Source organism: Macrobrachium rosenbergii, chromosome 56 (assembly GCF_040412425.1).
Source record: "Macrobrachium rosenbergii isolate ZJJX-2024 chromosome 56, ASM4041242v1, whole genome shotgun sequence".
In the NCBI taxonomy this organism is placed as follows: domain Eukaryota; kingdom Metazoa; phylum Arthropoda; class Malacostraca; order Decapoda; family Palaemonidae; genus Macrobrachium; species Macrobrachium rosenbergii.
Genome location: NC_089796.1, coordinates 5,018,159 through 5,039,568, shown reverse-complemented (window position 1 = coordinate 5,039,568; position 21,410 = coordinate 5,018,159). Strand labels below are relative to the sequence as shown.

The window sequence follows — 21,410 nt, the reverse complement described above, 5'->3', positions numbered from 1 at the left end:
CTATTTAATAACAGATTGGCTTCACTCACGTCATCCGCAAATTGTTGGAGAGCAATAAACCTATTGTTGGACACAATCTGACACTGGATTTAGTGCACTTATTTGAGAAGACAGTGATGCCCCTCCCTGAGAAATATGAGACATTCAAGAAGATGGTCCTTGCAAACTTTCCAACTATATATGACACAAAGTTATTAGCCAGAGACCCCCCTTTCAGGTAAAGAAGATATTTCTAGTTTCTGTAAAACATTTATGATTTTTCTCTAATTTTACTTTTTTTATGGTAACTTTTATGTTGTATTTGTGTAGTTAGTAATGTTAGTAGCTTCGTATCATATCCGTTCATAGAGATAAAGTGAAGAAAAATTGGTGTAAAGTCATGTGCTGTGTTCATGCCAACACCAAATTTAATTGCATTTCCTTTTCAAGGAACGTTTATAAAAAATATGAAGTTTTGATAATGCCAGCATTGATGCAATCGTGATGCAGACTCCATGTCTGTGACCTATAAGCATTTATATTCCTTGGAAAATTTTCTTGAAATTATGTTTGGAACTAAAGTTGTTTGAGAATTTTCAAATGATGCTTACTAATGAAACATCGATATTGCTTTGGGAGTCTTGTTGGATTTTTATTACACTAGAAAAGTGTTTATAATGAATAAGAGGATGTTTTCCTCCTTTGTCAAAATTTCTTCTCGGTGAAGAAGTGAAGAATTGCCACCGGTATCCCACATGTTATTTACATCAGTTTTTAAAATCAAAATCTCTTTCCATTGCAAACAAAGTCATGTGGAAGCTAAGTATTTTGATATCAGAAAACATTAACATTGTTTTTAAGTCTTGGACTTTTGAAGAAGTGGTTTTTGTGATACCATTGTTTGTTAGGAACAATTTTATTTTTATATTTGTCTCATTTGTTTTCTGTGGGATAGATTAGAAAGTAGATGCATTGGTTTTTAAATGAAGTACATTTATGTTCATGTATCACTGAATTTTCTTTATTTTCAGTGAAGACATACCAATAACTGGGCTGGAAATATTGTTTGGTGACCTTTGTGAAAAGTACAATCCTCCAGAATTTGAAATAGATGCAGATCATGAGAGTTTTGACATTAGTGATTCCAGTAAAGCACATGATGCTGGGTATGATGCTTTTATGACTGGAGTATGCTTTGCAACAATGGTGAAGAGACTTGGTAAGATGCTGATGAATTTGTAAACATGCATGTTTCCCCAGATGTTTGTATTTTTCACTAACTTTGGAGTGGTAGAAAATAATAGAAGAAGTTTGAGGGGTTCCTCATTATAGATTCTATACATTCCAAGTTTAATTTTAATTACTGTGCACAGGTATTCAGGGTATTGCATTGTTTGGTAGTCTTACTACCTTATACAGATTGTACTCATCATGTAAGTATGTTGACTAGCCATAGTGAAGGATTATGAATCAGGGGTCCAGGTAAACTACATTATTGATATGATTGAGTCCCATCCATTACAGACCTTCCTTGATGTACAACCATTTACATTTACAACTAACAAAATTTCCAAGTATAGGAGGAATTCTTTAAAACCATTAAATTTCTAAATAACTTGAGAAAAGAAAAACACAAAGAACAGAAGTATTGTATGTATGCTTGAAAGTTGATCAGATATATCATACATCTGATGATCTGGAACAATAGATGTGATAAAGTCTTGGAGTATTGTTCACTCCAATGTCTATACCATGTATATCTGTTGTTCATCTCACTCTTACCACTATTTTTCCTAATACAGTAATACCTCGATCTTACGCGCTTTGAGTTGCACAAATTCACAGCTGCGAACTTTTCATTGGAATGTAACTAATTGGCATATGTGATTTTTTCAGAGATATGTGACATTTGCAAAATCCTTGGGAAACCATGCACAAGTGGTTATGTTTAATTTTTAAGTAGTTTGTAAATTTTCTTGCTTTTATGTCTAAAATTGGTATGAAAAAATTATATTTTTATTTTTGTCCATAAATACTGTATGATACTAGCGTACTTTATGCTAAAATAGAGTAAAATCGGTCAAAATCACAAAACAACTGTTGATGTAAATCTCTCTCTCTCTCTCTCTCTCTCTCTCTCAGCACTGTAATGAAATTTGAGTTACAGTATGGTATTAAGCTAACTTTTAAATGAAATTAATATGCTTTGTGAGCATGATGATTTTGTCATGTTCAGGGTTTAAACTAGAAATAAGATATACTGTATGTATTAGCATTTTTAGTGACCCTACCAAACCTTCACAAATCCTTGCCCTACACAAGGGGTTCTGGAACCTAACCTCACATAAGTTCAAGGTATTACTGTAAACATTTATTCATGACAGACAGATCATATTCAAGTGTGCTTAGGCATCCTTTAGGTTCATTGCTTTGTATAATTACAGTAGTACATGTAGTTCAAGTCTAGTATTGGTCAGTTAATGTTGCCCCCTTTCAGACCCATCAGTCTGGAAGGTGGTAGCATGTAGTTTGGAAGGTTGCTCTATAATTTGTTCTGTTCCTAGAGAAAACTACGATATACTCATATCCTAAAAATATGAGAACCACTTACTTTGTTCAAACATCCCCACCATATTGGTAAGCAGATCTCCTGTCCTTACTGATGCAGCTTCTCAGAATTCATTTTGATGACTGACAAAACATTTTCTGAGTTGTTCACCAGCTGTGTCATGACATCTAACAACCTGGCCTCCAAAAAAGTACTTAGCATTTGTGTTTGCCATCAAGAACTGTGAAGTGCCCTAATGAAACTTTCTCAACTTACTTTTCCTGTCTTTCAGACTCTACAGACTGTAGGTTTCTTTTCATTGACATGATAAGTTTCTGAAGTTCTGTTCATAGATTGGGTCTGCTTGATGGCAGCCTCGTGGGTGGTTAGCATAAAAGAAAATTGTATGGATTATCAGCACAGGTCTCATGTGAAATGTGACAACCAGTGAGCATAACTTTTTCCAAAACTCACTGGGAAGTCTTTGCTTGGTACTCTTACAGATGATTCATTCTTTAAACTCCTCTCTAAGCATATACCTTCCCTGTTAGATACAGCGTGTTCCAACAGATCAGGTGACTGTGCTATGTCATCACACAGAAAAATGGACATCTTGAAATCAGCATCTTAGAACTATTAACTTTAGGTTTAGAAAAGCTATGAAGAATTATGCTCTTCTTTTCAGGGGAGTTTTCCATTCATTAAAACTAAAGTGTATGAGGGATCCCGAGAATTTTGCACCCTCAAGACAAACCAGTTTTGGTTGGCCATGACAGTGGAGGGTGAGTGAAGGATCTTCCTTCTCTTCCACATGTTGCAGTAACTCTGAGCAATTCTGCAACCTTGGTAGATCAACTTGGGCAATTCTGCACCCTTGGTAGATCAACTTGGGCTATCAACTTGGTAGATTTAGTTACAGTTCCCTTTTACTTGATGACAGTATCCCAGTGGTGCCTAAGTAGCCATGTGACTGTATTAAAGCAGTACAGTACAGTATATGTTTTACACAAACGTATAAAGATTTTTTAAAACTAATTGTATTTTTCATATTTACAAACTATTGCCTTTTGCCAAGGTTCCTCTTGCCTCCCCTCCACTTGGCTGAGGCATTTCCTGCCTGGAATGAAAATCTTCTTTTAATAAATCTGAACAAATTCAGTTTACCTGTGTAAGATAAATTTTTTTGTATGTATAGAACGTAAAATTTATTTTGGAGAAATCTTTATACGTTCTTCCATCCACAGATGGTGCAACTTGGGCAAAGAATTCGGTTGTAAAATCAAAACATCTAGCTGGATTTTCAAACAGGTAATTTTTTTTATTGTATTTCTAAGTGTTTTTGATTGAATGATAGGGATAAGGTATCATAATTTGACATTTTTTTTTATTATGCTTACATTTATGAAACTTCATTTGGCAGTGTATATGGGGATTCCATATTTATATACAGTATACTTTAATGCTTATAAACAATAAAATTATTTTCATATAATTTTTTGTCAAATGCTTATTGCTAATCTCACCAGACCTTTTTCAAATTTAAAGTGGCTTCTTGTGGGTGATAGCATTTAAGAAATAGAAAATTGTTTTGGTCAAATGGAGGATTGGGTTGCAAGGAACTCATGTGGTTTGTATGTATGAAATAGAAGCATATGTTCATATAGTGGTATAACCATTGATTTATAAAAGACAGCAGTGATTAAAGATCAAATTTATTGATTCATTAAAGATGAAATTTATTGTCAGGCTAACCAATTTTCCATTTCCAATCATACTCTACTCTTCATGCTAAGCTGATAGACTATTTTTGGGTATCTAAATTTCACTGTTCCACCACAACATGAGGCAAGAGGTTTCCTGAAAACAGGTACTTTCCTGTATAGAGAGTTATGGTAGCTGGAGCCTGATAGAAAAATGCATAAAATCAACAGTTGTCAGTTTTGCTTTGTATGATTCAGGATTCTCATTTTTTCCTATGCAAATTGTGTCGACATCATAATTATGACTGAATTACATTCCCATGATAGTGATTTCAGTAACTTCACTGAAAGACTTCAAAGTGCTTTCCTCAAGACATTGAATATTAAGGACCATGAGGATTTCTCCCCTTCCAAGCGTAGCTTCAGACTCTCACGACATCTGTGATTTGCAGTGATCAGTTCTGAGATTTAGATGATTCCCAATCATGATTGTTGGACATTGGATAATACCTACCCCTTACTAGGAAATATAAGTGTAACTTATTCTGTGACTTGATTATTAAATATCTCAAGAGATATGCCTTATGGCTCTGGAATCTCGATCTTTTTTCCAGCGAATTTACTCTAGGTTCCCAGTCTCACGATTAAATTCCATCCTAACTTATACATAAGGATGTTCAGAATGTTCAGCTTTGAAAATACTGGACAAAATGATCCTATGAACATGTCAAAAGTGTTGAAAACTCTTTCAGTGTTAGTAAAAATGGCATCCCAGTGGGGATTAGCTCACCCCTTCTCCATAATTGTGTTATTCTTCTGGAAATTTCAGCTATGTTGGATTGCCATTTTTTATTTTTGCTACATAAAGGAAAATAGTACTGTAAAAAGTTTTTTTGCTAGGAATGATGGTTACAAAATTTTGTAATGTTTCATTTATTTTTATTATATTTAAAAAAAAACTGAGGATATACTGTACTTTGATTTGAAATCTCGTTTATTTACAGAATCAACAATATGTGTTCGCATGATATTCCATTCTTGAACCTTGGAGGATCAGATAGTAAGTTACTAAATAGATATTAATGTTGATGATTCATCCTCCAGTGTAAACCATTATTTAGTTGTTGGTACTCTATACTTTTATAGTGTAAAGTTTTTGAGAATTCTAATATATTGATTAAAGTCAGTGGTGTGTAAAGAGCAAATTGCTTTGCAATACTTTTGAAAAATGTAATAATTTACATTGACCATGGTATTCTTAAGGCATCATTCAATTTCAGAGCAACCTGACAGAAGCAGAATCTTCTTCGTAGAATGCCTTGAGAGTTGGGGTCCATCAGATGTGTTTGGTCTCTTCCATATGTTGAGTAAGTACAACATTGAGTATTATTTTAGGGATACAAGGCACCAAGATCTGTAAATGAAAATCTGAGTTAATCAGTTAAATAATTTAAGAGTTATTTCTGAAATGCAGTTGATTAAGTGTTCTTGTCATGTTAACAAATGTTTACCAACCACCATAATAATTTCCTCTTTTGGGTAATTTGTAACTTTAGGTAGAAAGTTTTTAATTGTCATCGGTCTGTAAATATATAAAAACATTATTTTTGGAAGGAATGTCCAGCACATTAATAGCAGCATTTGATTATTGAACATGAAGCGGAGAGGAAGAGTTTTATTTAAGAAAGCATTTTTGTTGCTAGAATTTGTTTGCGCTTGGGATAAGTTTGCAGTTAATTTTTATGTATAGGTAGACATTGCAAAAGACAATCAAGAACATTTTTTGTTAGCTGTGTTGTTTGTAACAGATAGAGGTAGTGTGAATTCCCCAAGTAATGCCATATCATTCATGTAGTAGAACAGTGAAACTTCTGCTGTTTTTATTGTCTTTGTCATTATAACATATTCATGTTCTCTTTTCCAGAAAATGTGAAGTTAGTCTGGATAAACAGTACTTCACTTTATGTAATTCCTACAGATGAGATCGACTTGAAGACATGCAAAAAGCATCTGAAGGTGAGTCATGGATGTTCCTGATTTAGAAGCCAACTCAAGTGTTCCCCTTGACAGTGATTATTTTAATTGATCTGTTTCCTTCTTGAGTAATTGATGTGTTTTAATTATGGTCATTTACTAGAGAAGTTTTCATCATGGGATTTGACTAGTCATTTATTTTTCTTAATGATGAACTTCCTAAAACAGTGGTGTTATCTGAAAGTAATCTTAGGTAGACAAAAGTTGATTGTGATTTGAAAGGAAGCAAAGAAAAGAGCACAGTTGGAAAGAGTTCATGTTGTTAAATGGCATAAGGACTTTTCAATGCCTTAGGTATATGGGATGAGCAAATGGAGAAGATAGGGAATAGGAGCATCATGTTAATAGTGGGAGGAGAGGTCTTAGAAGAGATATAAAATTTTGATACTTGTAGCAATAAGAGAAAGAAGAGGAATAGCCTGGGTAAAGGGGAAGAGATGGCTGAGGCTTCTGGTGAGTAGAATTATTGCATTTGTATGTAAACAAATAAAAATTTAAATTGTCATAATAGGGACTTGAGAGCAGTGGGAAGATTATACTACAAATATGTTACAAAGTTGTGGTATCCAATGGCTGGAGACTAGACTGAGACCTCTGATTTTCTCACTCGGTAGTTTAACAGCACGTGAGGAGAAGGGAGGAAGAACAGTTAATCAGATGAGTAGTAGGTTTAGAATTGGCAGGACAAACACTGCAGGCAGTAGACAGAAAATCATGGGAAACTGGTATAGATGAAGATCTAGACCAGATTGAAAATCAGGTAAAATGAAAAAGCTGATTCATTCATCATTAGGTAAAATAGTATTTATTCAACATCAGGCAGTCTCTCTCTAATGGCTCTCTCTCTCTCTCTCTCTCTCTCTCTAATAGGTTCCGTCCCCAGCTGGAAGTTCCGTTCCCGCCACTAACCGAAAATCGCCAATAATTATGGTAATAAATGGCGTTTATGATGCTGTAAGCGCCGATAAACTGCTTAACTGTGCCGTTAACCGGTTATCGGTACCGATAAACCACTTACTGACACTGATAAACTGCTTACTGGCACCGAAAATCTGGTTAATGACATCGCTAGCCAGGCACCGCAACACCGAAATGCTGTTAACCGATGCTGCCGGTAAGTGGGGACTCTGTGTATATTTCTTTAGTATATTATTTGTAGTAGTACTTTGGACGTATTGGTAACCATGCCACACTATCACCATGCTCTCAATGACACTTACATTATAGCTAGATGAATTGGTTTTAATTTACAATTTATTATTTTTAGTATTTAAGAAATTAAATACAAATGCAAGAAACTAAATAGCCAACGCTAACACTGTAGTATGTAAAACTTAAAGATTTATGTTGTGACTGTGTCTTGCCATCATGATCACATGTAGTTGGCTACAACTCAGCCCTGAAAGTATTTGTGTCTCATCAGCTAGGATTAAACGTTGAATATTATTCTATAAGTATTTATGTGTCATCAGCTAGATTAAGAGTTGAATATTATTCTATAAGTATTTATGTCTCATCAGCTAGGATTAAAAGTTGAATATTATTCTATAAGTATTTATGTGTCATCAGCTAGGATTAAAAGTTGAATATTATTCTATAAGTATTTATGTGTAATCAGCTAGGATTAAAAGTTGAATATTATTTTATAAGGTGCTAAAAAAATTATGTTAATTTTTCAGGCTATTCACGCATCATGCCCACCACTAGTTCATGTTCGAATGTACAATGATACCCATGGCTCTAAAAGGAAGTCGGAATCAGATAACAGTGAACCTCTTTCCAATAATCCTAAGGAATTCAAGAGACTGAAGAGTGTTGGGTAAGTAATGTAATCTACTTAGTACAATTGCTTATGCTTAAAAGAGCTCTACAGTAGTAAAATTTTTTATTAATACCTCATGGTAAGACTTTTCTCTGGTTTGTATCTTATAATGAAAAATACGGATATATAAACAGTAGGCTTAACATAAGGTTGTTGTTTGATGACACCAGATATGATGAATAAACAATCATGAATATCAACTAAACAGGAATGAAGTTTAAATTACCAGCTGTTACTTCTGCTATAGTAAAGTAAATAGATTCACTAACATATTTGGCAGTGAAGTTCAGTAAAACATTGAAGCGTGATTTTCTCATGGCCTAAATTTTCCTCCAGGACACTTTAAAGTGGGTCATTTAACAGTTTTAAGGTGGGAGCAGTGAATTTATCAGATCAGGGGTAGAGAAATATTTTAAGATGAGGAAGGTTCAGGTTAACTGTTTGATCAGTTGTGTCAGCAGGAGTGTTAAGTTCCCTTTCTTATCTAATAGGTCTCATACTTTACCATTAATAATGGGCAAAGGTGGGGTGAATTCTTGATGTGTAACTTATTATTTGGCAAGATCAGTATACTTCCTGTTCAGTGTATTGATGCCCCAAAGAAGCTTCATATTAGCATGGTGCAATTTGACTTAGTATTCCAATAACACACCAGTTTGCAAGTCCCTGATATCAGTCATGTGTTTACTGTTCACATCCTAAAGGGATTACATCACAATAAAATATATATACCTTCACTTATCTGTCACAAAGACATGGAATCATAGTTGAGTAATTGCAAGCCCCCCCCTAATAACAGAGGTACCTTATTTTGTGGCAGATGTTATAGGGCATCCTATATTTGTTTTTTGCAGGACTGCAGTTATAGTTACAGTAAACCAAATTTAGCATGGAAGGTCTATTGGATTATTCATTTCAGTACTTAAGTTTGCCCTAGTTTGGAAAAATCTTCAGTTGTTTTAATGCCTTTTGAGTACTGTCATTTAAAAATTCTAGAATTAGTGTTGTTATTGTAGCAATTTTTTTGAAGGGAGAAAGCCTCTTATTTTTATAATGTTAGGAAATCCAAGAGCACTAAGTTTTTCCACATAAATTATCAGAGATTTTTGAAAACCCTTGTAGAAATTGGAGTAGTGGTGAGGACCTAACAGTAAGAAATTCTGGAAACATCTTGGAGAATTTTTTCCCATGGCTGTTATTAGGAGGTTCTAACATAGGCAATGATGTATCTTTGGTTCCACATAATCACTAGGAACCTCAAGTTGTGCATCATACAATTTGGTACTATTTTGTAAATTGTGTAAAGATTTAATTCATGTTGCAAGGAATAATAATATCCCAGCCACACTATTGTTACCATACCTAGTCAGCTTTTCCAGTAGTGAATGAGGAAAAGAACTGGTAAAAGAGGGACAGTGATTAACATTCAAGAAAAAAGTACATGAAATGTTAAACATGTTTTATTTTCTCCATCACAATGTTTGGTTCTGATTACCACAAAATGGATAGCCTAAGGAAAGTGAAGGAATAGGCTGTTGCCATTTATTAAACTGAAATACAGGATTACAGTTATACATCTGGTTCCTTTCCTTTTATACCCTTTTTAGCTTAGACGTTGAAGCATTGGCTTGCTGCTTCAGTGGTTATTAATTAAGATCCCCAAGGAGGATTTGTTGGCAGTGATGTGATTAGTATTACATTTGTGTTACAGACATTTGAGCATTTTAATATTACATTTGCTTGTGATTTTATTATTTAAGAGTGAAGCTGGTATGTTTTTTAATTATGATAGTTCTTGTGGTGTTATTATTTAAGAGTGAAGCTGGCATGTTTTTTAATTATGATAATTTTTCTATCTCCCAGGTCATCTCAGTTGTCCCAGTTAACATTAGAATCTCCAAGTGCAGAAGACTCACACAAGATGATCACCGATGGTAAGATGCCTGTTCACAAATTTAAGTAAATTAGTTAACAAAATTTTTGCTGACATGTGGCTTTCAAGAAGATCGATTCAAGTGATGCATGGTTCTTTATACCAGGTTCACACTGGTTGGAGTCTATAGATAGCACAGATTTGGCACTTCTGTTCTTTTAACCTTCAGACATTAGATGTTGATTTTTTCAGTTCTCCTCTTAATGGTTCGTCTTCTACCATTCACTTGACCTTCAGATATTAGATGTTGATTTTTTAGTTCTCTTTGTAATGGGGGTTCTTGTAATTCAGTTTCCCTTGTATAGTAGATCAGTTATGGAAAGAGTATGTTTCAGTTAAATATTTGATGGCTGATGGAAAGAGTATGTTTCAGTTAAATATTTTACTATTTTAGGGTAGAGGGGATAACATTCATAGTTTGGGGTATAAATGCCTTGTTTTCTGTACTGTTTGTTATATGTTGAAGCAATCTTCATTTGACACTTTTAAATAGAATCATCCCTGGAAGGCTTTATTCTCAGGTAAAGTGGCAGGTCTAACTTGAGGATCCATCTGCAGAATGTTTTGTCTTTTTGCCACTGGAAGTACAATGTTCAAATGGAATCAAGTTAGAAATCTAATGAGTCAGTTAGAGCAAAGGTTTTATGATGTATTTTTGTTTTGCCTCTTATATTGTCAGTAGTGCGAGGGAGATCCTTTCCCAAATTATTACTTTTTGAGTAGTGACAATTTATTTTTACTCCAATGGAAGATACCATAGTGAACCTGAACACCCTAACACAGACCCGTATTATATCTCACACAGATATGAAAGCTTTGATGATGAACTTTCATGTAGCAACAGAGGGATTTCATGATGAATTCTGTCTCCTTATTGCACCAAGAAATCTGATTAACTTTCAGGACAAACAACAAATACCATATATAGTTTTCCAACATTAAAACCTGCCATTTGGAATGAAGATTTTTCCTTGCTTTTATTGAGGCTATAGCACCTCATGTCAGTGGCTAAAATAGTTCAGTCATGAATATTGTGAGGGTCTAAATATGATGGGTGTTAGATATGCCTGTTTTAACCGCTTCAGGTAATATTAATTATTGTGACTCGAGGAGTTAGTTTATTGTATAGCTTCATAAAATGCCAGTTACTAGATAATTATTATACTGTACTAGTGCACTTGTTCTGTTAAAAAAGACGTTATATTATTTTTCAATTGAATCATACATGTACATCACGTACATTACTGTATGTTGCTCAGCATTTTTTTTCTTTACACATTGCATTTTATAGGTAGGATCATAGTCATGTAAAGGATAACTCACTGAGAGAGTTTGTTCCATTGTGAGAATTGAGCATGGAACAAGGGAATATAAAAGAAGTTAGAGATTTAAGGACATGCGACCAAAGGGAATCTATGAAAAATTAAAGGAAGAGAGCAGGGGGTGAGAGGCAGCAAAAGAACATTACACAGTCTTATGCTAAATGGTATCTTCCCTCCTGGGAATGTACTTAAGTAAGCACAGGGTGTTAACTATGGCAGATATGTGTTCTATTGTTACAGTATTATTGTTATTATTATTATTTATTATTTACACATTTTCACTTTCAGATGCTAATGCTGATGGAAAAACATCTTCAGATGGTGTTTTCCAAGTTCCTGAGGACTGGTAATGCTTGAGCTTAGAAATTATGTGGTATGTTTTATAAATATCATAACAATGCTCAAAACAAATTTTTAATTAATTTTTATATGACTAGGACAAGTATATAATTGATTTTATATTCTTATTTACGATGTTCTTATGGATTTTATTGATTTAATGAACAGAACTTCTGATTGTAGATACAGGTACCTGGTTTTTAGATATGGACAGAGTTGAGTTGTTTTATGTGGAAGAGAGATGAAGAAAGCAAGAAATATTTTTGTAGAATCGTACATATTAAGGATTTTATACATGTTCGATTTGTATTGTTATATCACTTAGCTAGCTGCTGCTTTTTACATGGCTTTTTTTTTCAAGTACAATTGATATTTGTTCACAGATTAACATTGTGGCCCATAAGGTAGAAATGGAAATGCAACAAAGGTTTCCATAAAATTAGACATGGCAATGCTTAAAGTTCCCCTAAAATTAGACGTGGGAGAAAAAGGGTGTCCCTAAAATAATACATGGAAAAATGTAAGGTGTCCCTAAAATTAGATGTGGAAAGAATAAAAAGTCTCTAAAATTAACATGGAAATGATTCAAGTAATAGGGAATTAATTAAATGGTACAGTATTAATAATGTAAGTACTTACACAAGAGGAGCTTAAACAAATAATCAGCCTTTTACTTCACATTGGACGAGGCTCGTACAACTGTTATGCTGTAATTTGATTTTCAAAGGTTTGTTTTCTATTTTGCATATTGTACTTACATTATAATCAGTTTATTAATCCTTTATAGTACAAAAGAAACTCCTTAACTATTGATTTTCTTTGATTGAGTAAGGTGTATTTTGATGTTAATATTGTATAAAATTGTATTATGTGTATTATATTTAGATATGTTATGAAACTGTTCATTTACTATGATTTAACTAGAACTGTACAGTATTAACACCACGATCAGAACACTTAGTATTAACGAATTTGTTTCTGTATTTTCAACTGCAGTTTGATGTCCTTTAATCTCACCTGTACCTAAAATTGAAAACCAGAAATTAGTGTATTTGAGTTTCCAGCTATTCATGTTTACGTTCACCCCACGATTCTTGCCAGACATCGTCATTATATTTCCAGTTGTGATATTCTTATTTTCCTTGTTATGCAGTCCCCTATAATGTTTTTTCCTTATTCCTTGAATATCAGTCAGCTCTTATTTGTTAGTAAAGTGTTTTATTACAATCCCTGCAAACTAGGACCACTTTCAAGAATTACATAACCCACATAAAAGTTATTGTGCTGCTTCAGTGGAGTTGAATGTCTTTCCAGTCTTCCCAATCAGTGTCCTCTCTGTTACTTCAGTCAGCAAGTAACTGTCCACTCTAAAGTTTGTCGTCAGAGAAGGATACAAGGGCTTTGGAGATTCCTTTAATAGTAGTAAAGAAATGCCACGTACAAAAAATTACATGTAATATTCTTCAAGGGGTACATCCAAGTGGAAAAAGTTTTTATTCTGCTAAGATAGTAGTTGAGGCAGCTAATGCCATTCTCTCTCTCTCTCTCTCTCTCTCTCTCTCTCTCTCTCTCTCTCTCTTCTCTCTCTCTCTCTCTGTCTGATTAGAGAGAGAGAGAAAGGGTACAACAAAAGAACAAGAGTAATTTTTTTTAACAAATATACCAGAATACCAGCAACCATTGGCAAAGGAAGCCTTACTGGGAGGATCAGCCTCATGTGACATCAAGAAAATCCAACTGCATCCCAATGAGTCAGTCTTTATATATTAACCATGGGCTAACCATCCTTTCATATTGGAAAGAAAGTCAAATTCACATTCACTGTAAAGAACTGTCACCACCTATACCACGTCATCACACCATGCAAGGATGATTAGACTAAATTTGCCATTAAAAATGGTTCCTAATACCAGCACAAAGCAGTTTTTCCACAGAGTACCAGGGAGATGGTATACAAACTCTACTACTTGGACCTACAAAGTTACTGCATAAAAAAAATTCTGCAAATCTTGGAGCAAATAGGAACAGCAACTTGAAACACTGAATATTGCACACCTCATATTTTAAAAAGGGAGGGAATGCCCTTCTGGAGAGTAGTTACACCTGGATAACCCAGGCCTGTTATCAAATTCTGATGAAAACCTTTTAGTGGATAAAATGAGCAAAAAGCACGGACTGGTTGTACAGATTGGTACAATCATTAAAAACTGGTCCAATCAGTACTGAATAGGTATCACCACTGACACAAGCTGTCAAAGTCGAGGTGGACAAGAAAATACAAATGGAATGATTGCAATTACTGTAATTTGTTTATACAGTATATCGAACAACTGTATGAATGTGAAGGCTTGCTTAGCTGGTTATGGAAGAAATCTCATAGGAAGCAACCTGAACTTCATTTTTACCAAGTGGCTTTACAAACTTAAGTTGGTCTCAAGCCCATATAGAAGTGTGAAGTACATAAAGGGCCACACCCCAAATAATATAAACTGCAGTACAGTAACTTCAATCACAATACTCAAAGGCAATTGGATTGTTTTGCAAGTTCATTGCAAATTCTAATTTGCACTGTACCTAAGGACCTTGCATACAAAACTACCATGCTTAAAAAACATGAGTTCCAAAGTAAGGAAAAAATCTTGGACAGAACATTATGAAATGTCTACCCACAGATGCTACAGAGGCTTGTAAATAAACTAACCCACAATATGTTCTCTCCTAATGAAAGGTGTTGCTTACATCCTGAAGTACAACAGCACTTGCAACCAATTTCTGAGCATAAGGGAAGGGTCATTATGACAGGAATACTACTCATAATACCATTACACACATTTGAAGAAATTGACCTTCTGCTAATAATCCATAAGCCATCCTATTAAGAAATTACTGTCAACAACAAGACCAAGATTTATGCACCAAGACTTCTAAAACCTGACTGAAGCTTGAATAAATTTTGCAGAAATTGGGATATTGGGAGCTGAGGTTCACATCAAGGTTTGAAAGTAAAGGGAAATAAAAAGTTACCCAACTCATTAACTTAGTCTAATAGACCTATCTGACTTTTTAATTTTTAATTTTAAACATGGGAACTGCTTTAAAGTTCAAATTCTTAAACCTACGATCAATAATTTAATGGTTATTTGACATAAATGGACAAACTGAAAACAATACTACTTAAACAATAATTCATTTACACTCACCATTTTGTCTTTTCCTTATACAGAATAAATTCTGCCACTTCTCAAACACAGTATGAATTTTCAACATTCTGGTTGTCTGCAGAAGATAAAAGGAAATATGTACTGAAGGTACTGAAGGTTTTAAAATTGTAAAAGGACTTTGGTGCTATATCACTAGCAAGGATTATTTAACTTCACTATCAAATACAGCCTCAATTTCACAACAGAATAATTGTCAGTCTTATATGCTGTTATGATAATTAAGAATACTGATAAGTCTATTTGCAGTATTTTCTGTAATTGCCACTGAAGCTTTTTATTTAACAAAATACTCTAGTACAAAAAATGTAACAATAGTGTACAGTATGTGGGGAATATGACCAGGATGAGTGGTCATGATAATTCAAAACCATTTATCTTGAGACAGGATTAAAATGAAAGGTATGAAAAGCTGCACAGCTGAGGCAGAAGGGATGCTGAAAAAACTTTTAGTACTGCCTAAAGTGTGTCATGCAGAGCACAATGAAGGCAGTGAGAGAAAAATGCAGATGATATTTTCATCAGCAAACACAAGTTTTACAAATCTTGCTTAAGAAAAACAGAAATAATGAGGTCTGAATATGCACAAAAAAATTAAATAAATTAGATGGAGATAGGATTAATGAGGTCAAGTCATTCCAAATAGTCAAGAACAACGATATCAAGAAGAGGTTCTCATATGGTGGAATTGAATGAAAGACAAAGGCAAAATCAAACAATGGACAGGCTGAGTAAGGTTAGTTGACCAAACAGACTGAAATTATATACAAAATTAAAACTATACATCAGTCTAGAAAGATTTGTGTTGCTATGTGGTTATGAATTTTGGTATGACAATGAAACTTTTATTTTGATGATTTGACAATAAAGCTTTAATTATATGAGTCAGGTGGCAGGACAGAGTAAGAAATGATACCATAAAATTTTACACAAGTTCCATATACAAAGTGTAGAGATGATAATGATGAAGGAAAGTTGAACTGGCTTGGACATATCCTTCACACTACCCTAGAAAGAATAGTATGTGAGAATGTTAGCTGAGCTCCCTGGGGGCCAGAAGAGTTTGAAGGCCAAGACACCTGCTTGAATGATAGCCATGAAACAAGGGACTGGAGATAGTGGTGATTTGTGGAAGCCAAAGCACAGGAAAGAAAATTATTGGTGGAAGTTCACAGTGGCTCTTTGCATTGTTCAACGTTGGAAGCAATGATGTTGATTACCAAAACTATTTTTTTCCAAGAAAGATGCCTATATAGTACAAAATTACTGTACTGTACTTGACTAATTTTATTTTAACTTTTTTTAACTACAGTATGTAAACAATGCAATACTAGAACTATTAAATAAATTCCTCAAACTTTACAGGGAAAAATATAATTTGCTTTAACAAGAATATAGCTAATAACTCATACACATTTCATGCATACAAAGTTCTTTCACTATGAAGCGGGCTAAATTATCTCCTTGTTTAGTTCCAATTTCTTACAATCCCATCATTCAGGTTTTGGACTGAATACTCTTTCACTAAAATTACTACAGCATCAATTGGTGGCAATGGACCAGTCCAGTCCAGATCACCATCCATGCCTAAACCTTTAATGGGTCAACACATTACCACAACTAGGTAACCTTCCAACATTGTCAATCTGGGATGTAATTTTCATTCACAAGTGCAATAGTATGCTTACCTAATAACTGGGAGGATAAACACCAAGGGTCATCATCAGATCATCCTATTTCAAGCAGCCTATTGTAAAAATATCACTTGAGTCTGCACCAACTGTTAAAAAAAGAAAAAACCATTGAATTCACGTATTTTTCACAATTCATCTTAAAACTTGAAGTATGTTTACTGCTACAGATAGCTTTCATAAAGGCATGGATGCCATCTAACCATATATAATGGCAATCATCCTTCTTAATCTTATGAGTAATATACAGCATACAAATCTTCATGAAAACAAAAGACTATGCAAATGAATTTTTTTGTTCTTTTTGAGTAACCAAAAGTTTCTAGTAGAAGGGAGAGCTTAACAATCAGCTATTAAAGCAGCATATCCACTAATTTTGCACTTGAAAATCTTACACATCATGACGTACTTTAGACTTCAGTCCTATTATTTAGGGTACTCGTGAATTATGTGGGTAATCAGATTTGCTTCAGTTTATTCCAACCATTCTTGTGTTTCTAATGGTTTTATGAAAGTCTATCAAGGAATATACAATGGACAGGTGTGATTACACATTAATAAAATTTATAGCTGGAGCGCAGGGAAGATATTACAAATGAGAGCTTCCAAAAAAGTCAGAATGACAAAAGTGAAGAAAAATTTATATACAACCCCAGAAAAAGTAAAAAACAATCTGATGTAAAGAAGTAATCAATGTTTTGATATTAATCATATTGCAATGTTCCATCTTACCTATCTGCAGATGAGGTTTCTTTTCCTGATAACGCCCAATTCCCAGCACATCCTTTGACATTTTTTTCAGTGCTCCTTGAAAAGAATCTATGAGGCTCACTAGAGGTCTTCAGGGCTCCAAAGCCCTAAAAGACCTAGACTAGCTAGCCATAACAATGATGGGTTCATCCAGATGGCCACTTCAGTCTATGTAAACCTCTCCTGTACACTGGAAAATGAGAGCATAAAATTATCAGTTTCTAACCAGAATATTTGTTGGATAATTGCCTACATTTACCTCAACATTTTTATCATCATAATTTCTATTATATTATTTAAAATAAGCCATTCATCACACAACAGAATGCCCAATGTGAACAGACAAAGTGAGCAGTTAAAAATAAAACTAAAGATAAATCAGCATAACAGAAAAATCAGCAAAAATGAACTTAAAGCTAGTAAAAAAAAAGTTGACTGGATCACTTTCCTAGTAGCTTTAAATCAGGATAGATTTCTTTGCACTTTTAAATTATATTTAAAAATTTAATCTATTACCGCTGCAAGTTATGGTGCCTTATTCGAATACAACACTCGAGTGCAAGTGTTGTGTTTTAACAGTGTCAAAACAAGCATGATCTACCTATGATTAATATTTTGTATAGCCAATGAAAATCACAAAGTACTGTACCTTTATGGCTTCAAAAGAAGAGAAGAATATTAGTAAGAATTTTATCCTAAATATTTTGCTAATATATCTTGGTTATTGTGCTTTTTAGAAGCATAATTTCTGCCTAATTAGCTAAGGTCAAAATTTCAATTAATTTTTCCAGTCTCCTTTGCACTTTGTAATTTATAACAAATAAAAATCACCCTCTTTCCTGGTAGGTTACACTGCCATATTGCTGTCATTAAGAAGCTACCAGTATGTCCTAATTAAGGTTAGGCAGTATACAGCATCATTTTATGCTGCATTTTACTTCTCAACTTTCTCCAATAACAAAACAAGAAGCACATATTTCACCAAATTCTATCAAGAATTCAACTGTACTGTGTTAAGTGCGCTTAGCACTAGGTATGTTAAGGCAAACTCAAAGAAACCAAGAGATTTACAGTCAAAACATACGGTAAATGCTGTATATTTTTGGCAAAACATTAATTTTGCAAACTATCACCAATACAGTATATGTTACATTAATCCTTTCATCAGAAGCAAAATGAAACATTTCTTCTAATTGTCTTTCACCCATGAGATGCTAGGGGGATGCCACCTAGGGATGACGGCAATATTATGATATTATGCATTTGCAACTTCAGTAATAGAACCAATATTTTCTTACTCATTTTTTTAATTTATCACCTAATGTTATACATGGCTGTAATTGCATTTTGTCACAGATTAATAATAAAAATAAAATATAAGATACTTTTAAATCAATTTATATTTTTCATAACTAACAACATTTGGTCTTAACATAACGGAAAAATTCTCTAGCGCCAGCTGGAGTCTGGTTAAAAAAAGTTACATGGAAATTGGTGACATCGGGAGATGGACAAGATGGCAGTAGGTAGAAGAAGGAGCCGACCTTCTATAACCCATCTCAGAAGGGACTGATTCAATCTTCTCTGACCAGGTAAAATATGAGGGGTTGGCTTGAGGTGGGTGGTACATGTATATGTGATGACTGCAGATTTGTTTTTTATGAAAAATACAAATTGATTAAAATTTGTCATTTGTTCATACACAGAACAAACCTTTGGTCTTAACATAAGGGAGACTTACTCTTGGTGGGAGGATAGAGAAAGCCTTAGAACCGACTGGAGGTTCAGCTCACCTGGTCTCACTTCCTGGCCAAGAATGGGAATAGGAAGTCATAATTTAGGCCTCTGGGCTGTAAAGTAGGGTTACTTGTCAGTCAGACATCTGGGATAAGAGACAAAATGGGACTCCTGTTACATTGTCTTGCAGAGAGATAATGAACTTAACTTTAGGAGACAACATAACTATGTTATCCACCATCCTTGTTTGTCATTTTCCTTTCTCCCCTTGTAGGAGAGAGACTTGCTTCCAAAGTAGTTTATATTTTGTATGAACAATCAGGTAACTCTGATGGAAAGGAACTCAACACTCACCTGTATCTGACCGGTTCCAGCACATGATGGGCAAATTCTCTCCACTACCTGCCAGTAGAGAAGAAAATAGAAAGAGAGAGGAAGTAGACCAGTCAACCCATTCACTCTCACTTTCAAAACCAATCATCTTAGGTTAGATACAATTATTAATTGGTTGAATGGGTGTGTATAAGTGTGTATTTTAACCATCATATGCACAATAACTTAAAAACCAATATAACTATCATTACTGTCATTGTAATTATCTATCTTGAAATCACTGTTAGGTGAAAATGAATGGGCATTATCATCAAAAGCCATCATCTCCAAAATTTACAAAATAAACAAAGATTTTAAAATCCTTCAACCGTTGCTCAACTTCAGGATACAAAAGCCTCCCTGGTCCCATCCCCAGGGCTGAAGGAAGGTTTACAACCTTGCTAATTTTCTACTTATGATTAAGAGAAATCTGGCATCTTTTATGTTCAAGAGTGAGCTGAATGGTGGCAAGACTATTGACGTCACTAAAGCAGAGCTAAGCGGAAGGACTAAATGTACCGCAATATTTGAAAATAAAGCGTTGATAATATCACTGTCGTCCTAGCACAACATACAAAGGGTCGATTCCAGCAACGTGCACCACCTTGTGGGTTATAGCAACTTTGATGAATTTATTACTAACAAAATACTGTTAATTCATTACAAGTCTCATTATATTTAACATCAGACACAGCAGGGAATCTGCGGCTTAGACACTGTAATCAGTGTTAGATTAGTTTGAATTTATGTATTTCGCTAGTTTTTCTATTCTCAGAGTAGAAACGTCACCTCTGGTTAAACTAAGATGAACCTGTTTCAGTAGTTTTTCATTTTCTTCATCCAAAACCCCACTACTGCAATGTGGTCCCCAATAGAAGTAGAGTTAAGGGGGTGTCAACCTGCTAAACCTCATAAAAATCCATATTATACATTAAAAAAAATACCAGATATGGTCAAGTTAGACTGGGGTCAGTCCTGGGGCCATCTACACCTATTCACATTGGCAACAGACTGAGGACAAAAATAAAAACACTTTATACTGCAATGCTGCTCATTTTTGCAAAAACTCATACCATGTTAGGCTACGGTGTATCTCTGCATTTTGCTAGGCCTATGATTTTTGGAATCCTAAATCAAGTGAGCTTAGACTGAGCGAGGGTCACTGCAGGACACACACCTCAGGTCAGGTAGGATGCCTTGCCTTTGATTAGGCTGGATTTGGGAAGGTTAGGGTGGGTTATGTCCCTGTAATTCACCAATTTTCATTTGCCCACAGGGACAGAATAATTTTCCTGTATTTTAATAGGTGCTTTGAACGTTTCTGACGTTCATTTTTTTTGATAAAGTTTCACTTTAATACAAGTGCCTCTCTCTTGAGCGCCATGTTCGGTAACAGCCCCGTTGGTAAATATGTCGGTAATAGTAAATTTTCTATATATCTGAGCATGAGTTTGGTATTATTAAAGTTATGGAGGCTTGAGATAACAGCATAAAAAACTCCAATATCAAATAATGGCTTAAAGTAAAAATAATACCGTCCTACTTTTACGCTCAGGCCTAGGCTAGCCATAGGCGTAGTTTATCAGGCCTATGATGGCTCTTGTACCAATACTAGCCCATAACTTACAATAAATATCATTTCATTAAGAAATATACCATTAATAAAAACTCAAAAAAGATTTCAAACCACTACTACAAGAAATACACACTATTAAAATATAATACAATCCTATCTCTCGATTAATATAACTCGATCAAATAAAAACCAACAATTTCTCCATCAAAACTATATAAAAATACATACAAAAAATCAATATAAATATTTGTCACATTACACAAGTGTAACTTACCGTAAAAAGCGCGTTTTTCCGTTAAATTAACACAATAATATCGTAGGTACAACATGGCTGTGTTTACTTCCTCGATCAGCTGATTGTGGCTGTCAATCTCGGCAGCCATGTTGGG

At 34.3% G+C, this 21,410-nt stretch overlaps 1 protein-coding gene and 1 long non-coding RNA gene across 2 annotated transcripts in view; one reads left to right on the top strand and one right to left on the bottom strand.

The window, feature by feature from the left end:
• Window positions 1-12,885, top strand: part of LOC136836325 (poly(A)-specific ribonuclease PARN-like) — a 23,775-nt gene extending 10,890 nt beyond the window's left edge. Inside the window, exons 7-15 of the mRNA XM_067100482.1 lie at window positions 15-217; window positions 1,011-1,198; window positions 3,772-3,835; window positions 5,232-5,287; window positions 5,508-5,594; window positions 6,152-6,243; window positions 7,941-8,080; window positions 9,947-10,017; window positions 11,627-12,885. Coding sequence (XP_066956583.1) covers window positions 15-217; window positions 1,011-1,198; window positions 3,772-3,835; window positions 5,232-5,287; window positions 5,508-5,594; window positions 6,152-6,243; window positions 7,941-8,080; window positions 9,947-10,017; window positions 11,627-11,688 — 963 coding nt within the window. The 3' untranslated portion in view covers window positions 11,689-12,885. The remainder of the gene's footprint in view (window positions 1-14; window positions 218-1,010; window positions 1,199-3,771; window positions 3,836-5,231; window positions 5,288-5,507; window positions 5,595-6,151; window positions 6,244-7,940; window positions 8,081-9,946; window positions 10,018-11,626) is intronic.
• LOC136836326 (uncharacterized) lies at window positions 5,209-21,410 on the bottom strand. Its single transcript, XR_010852373.1, has 6 exons — window positions 21,296-21,410; window positions 19,428-19,475; window positions 17,319-17,526; window positions 16,584-16,675; window positions 14,878-14,953; window positions 5,209-5,641 (listed from the first exon to the last, which is right to left on the bottom strand). It is a non-coding gene; the product is annotated as an uncharacterized lncRNA (long non-coding RNA).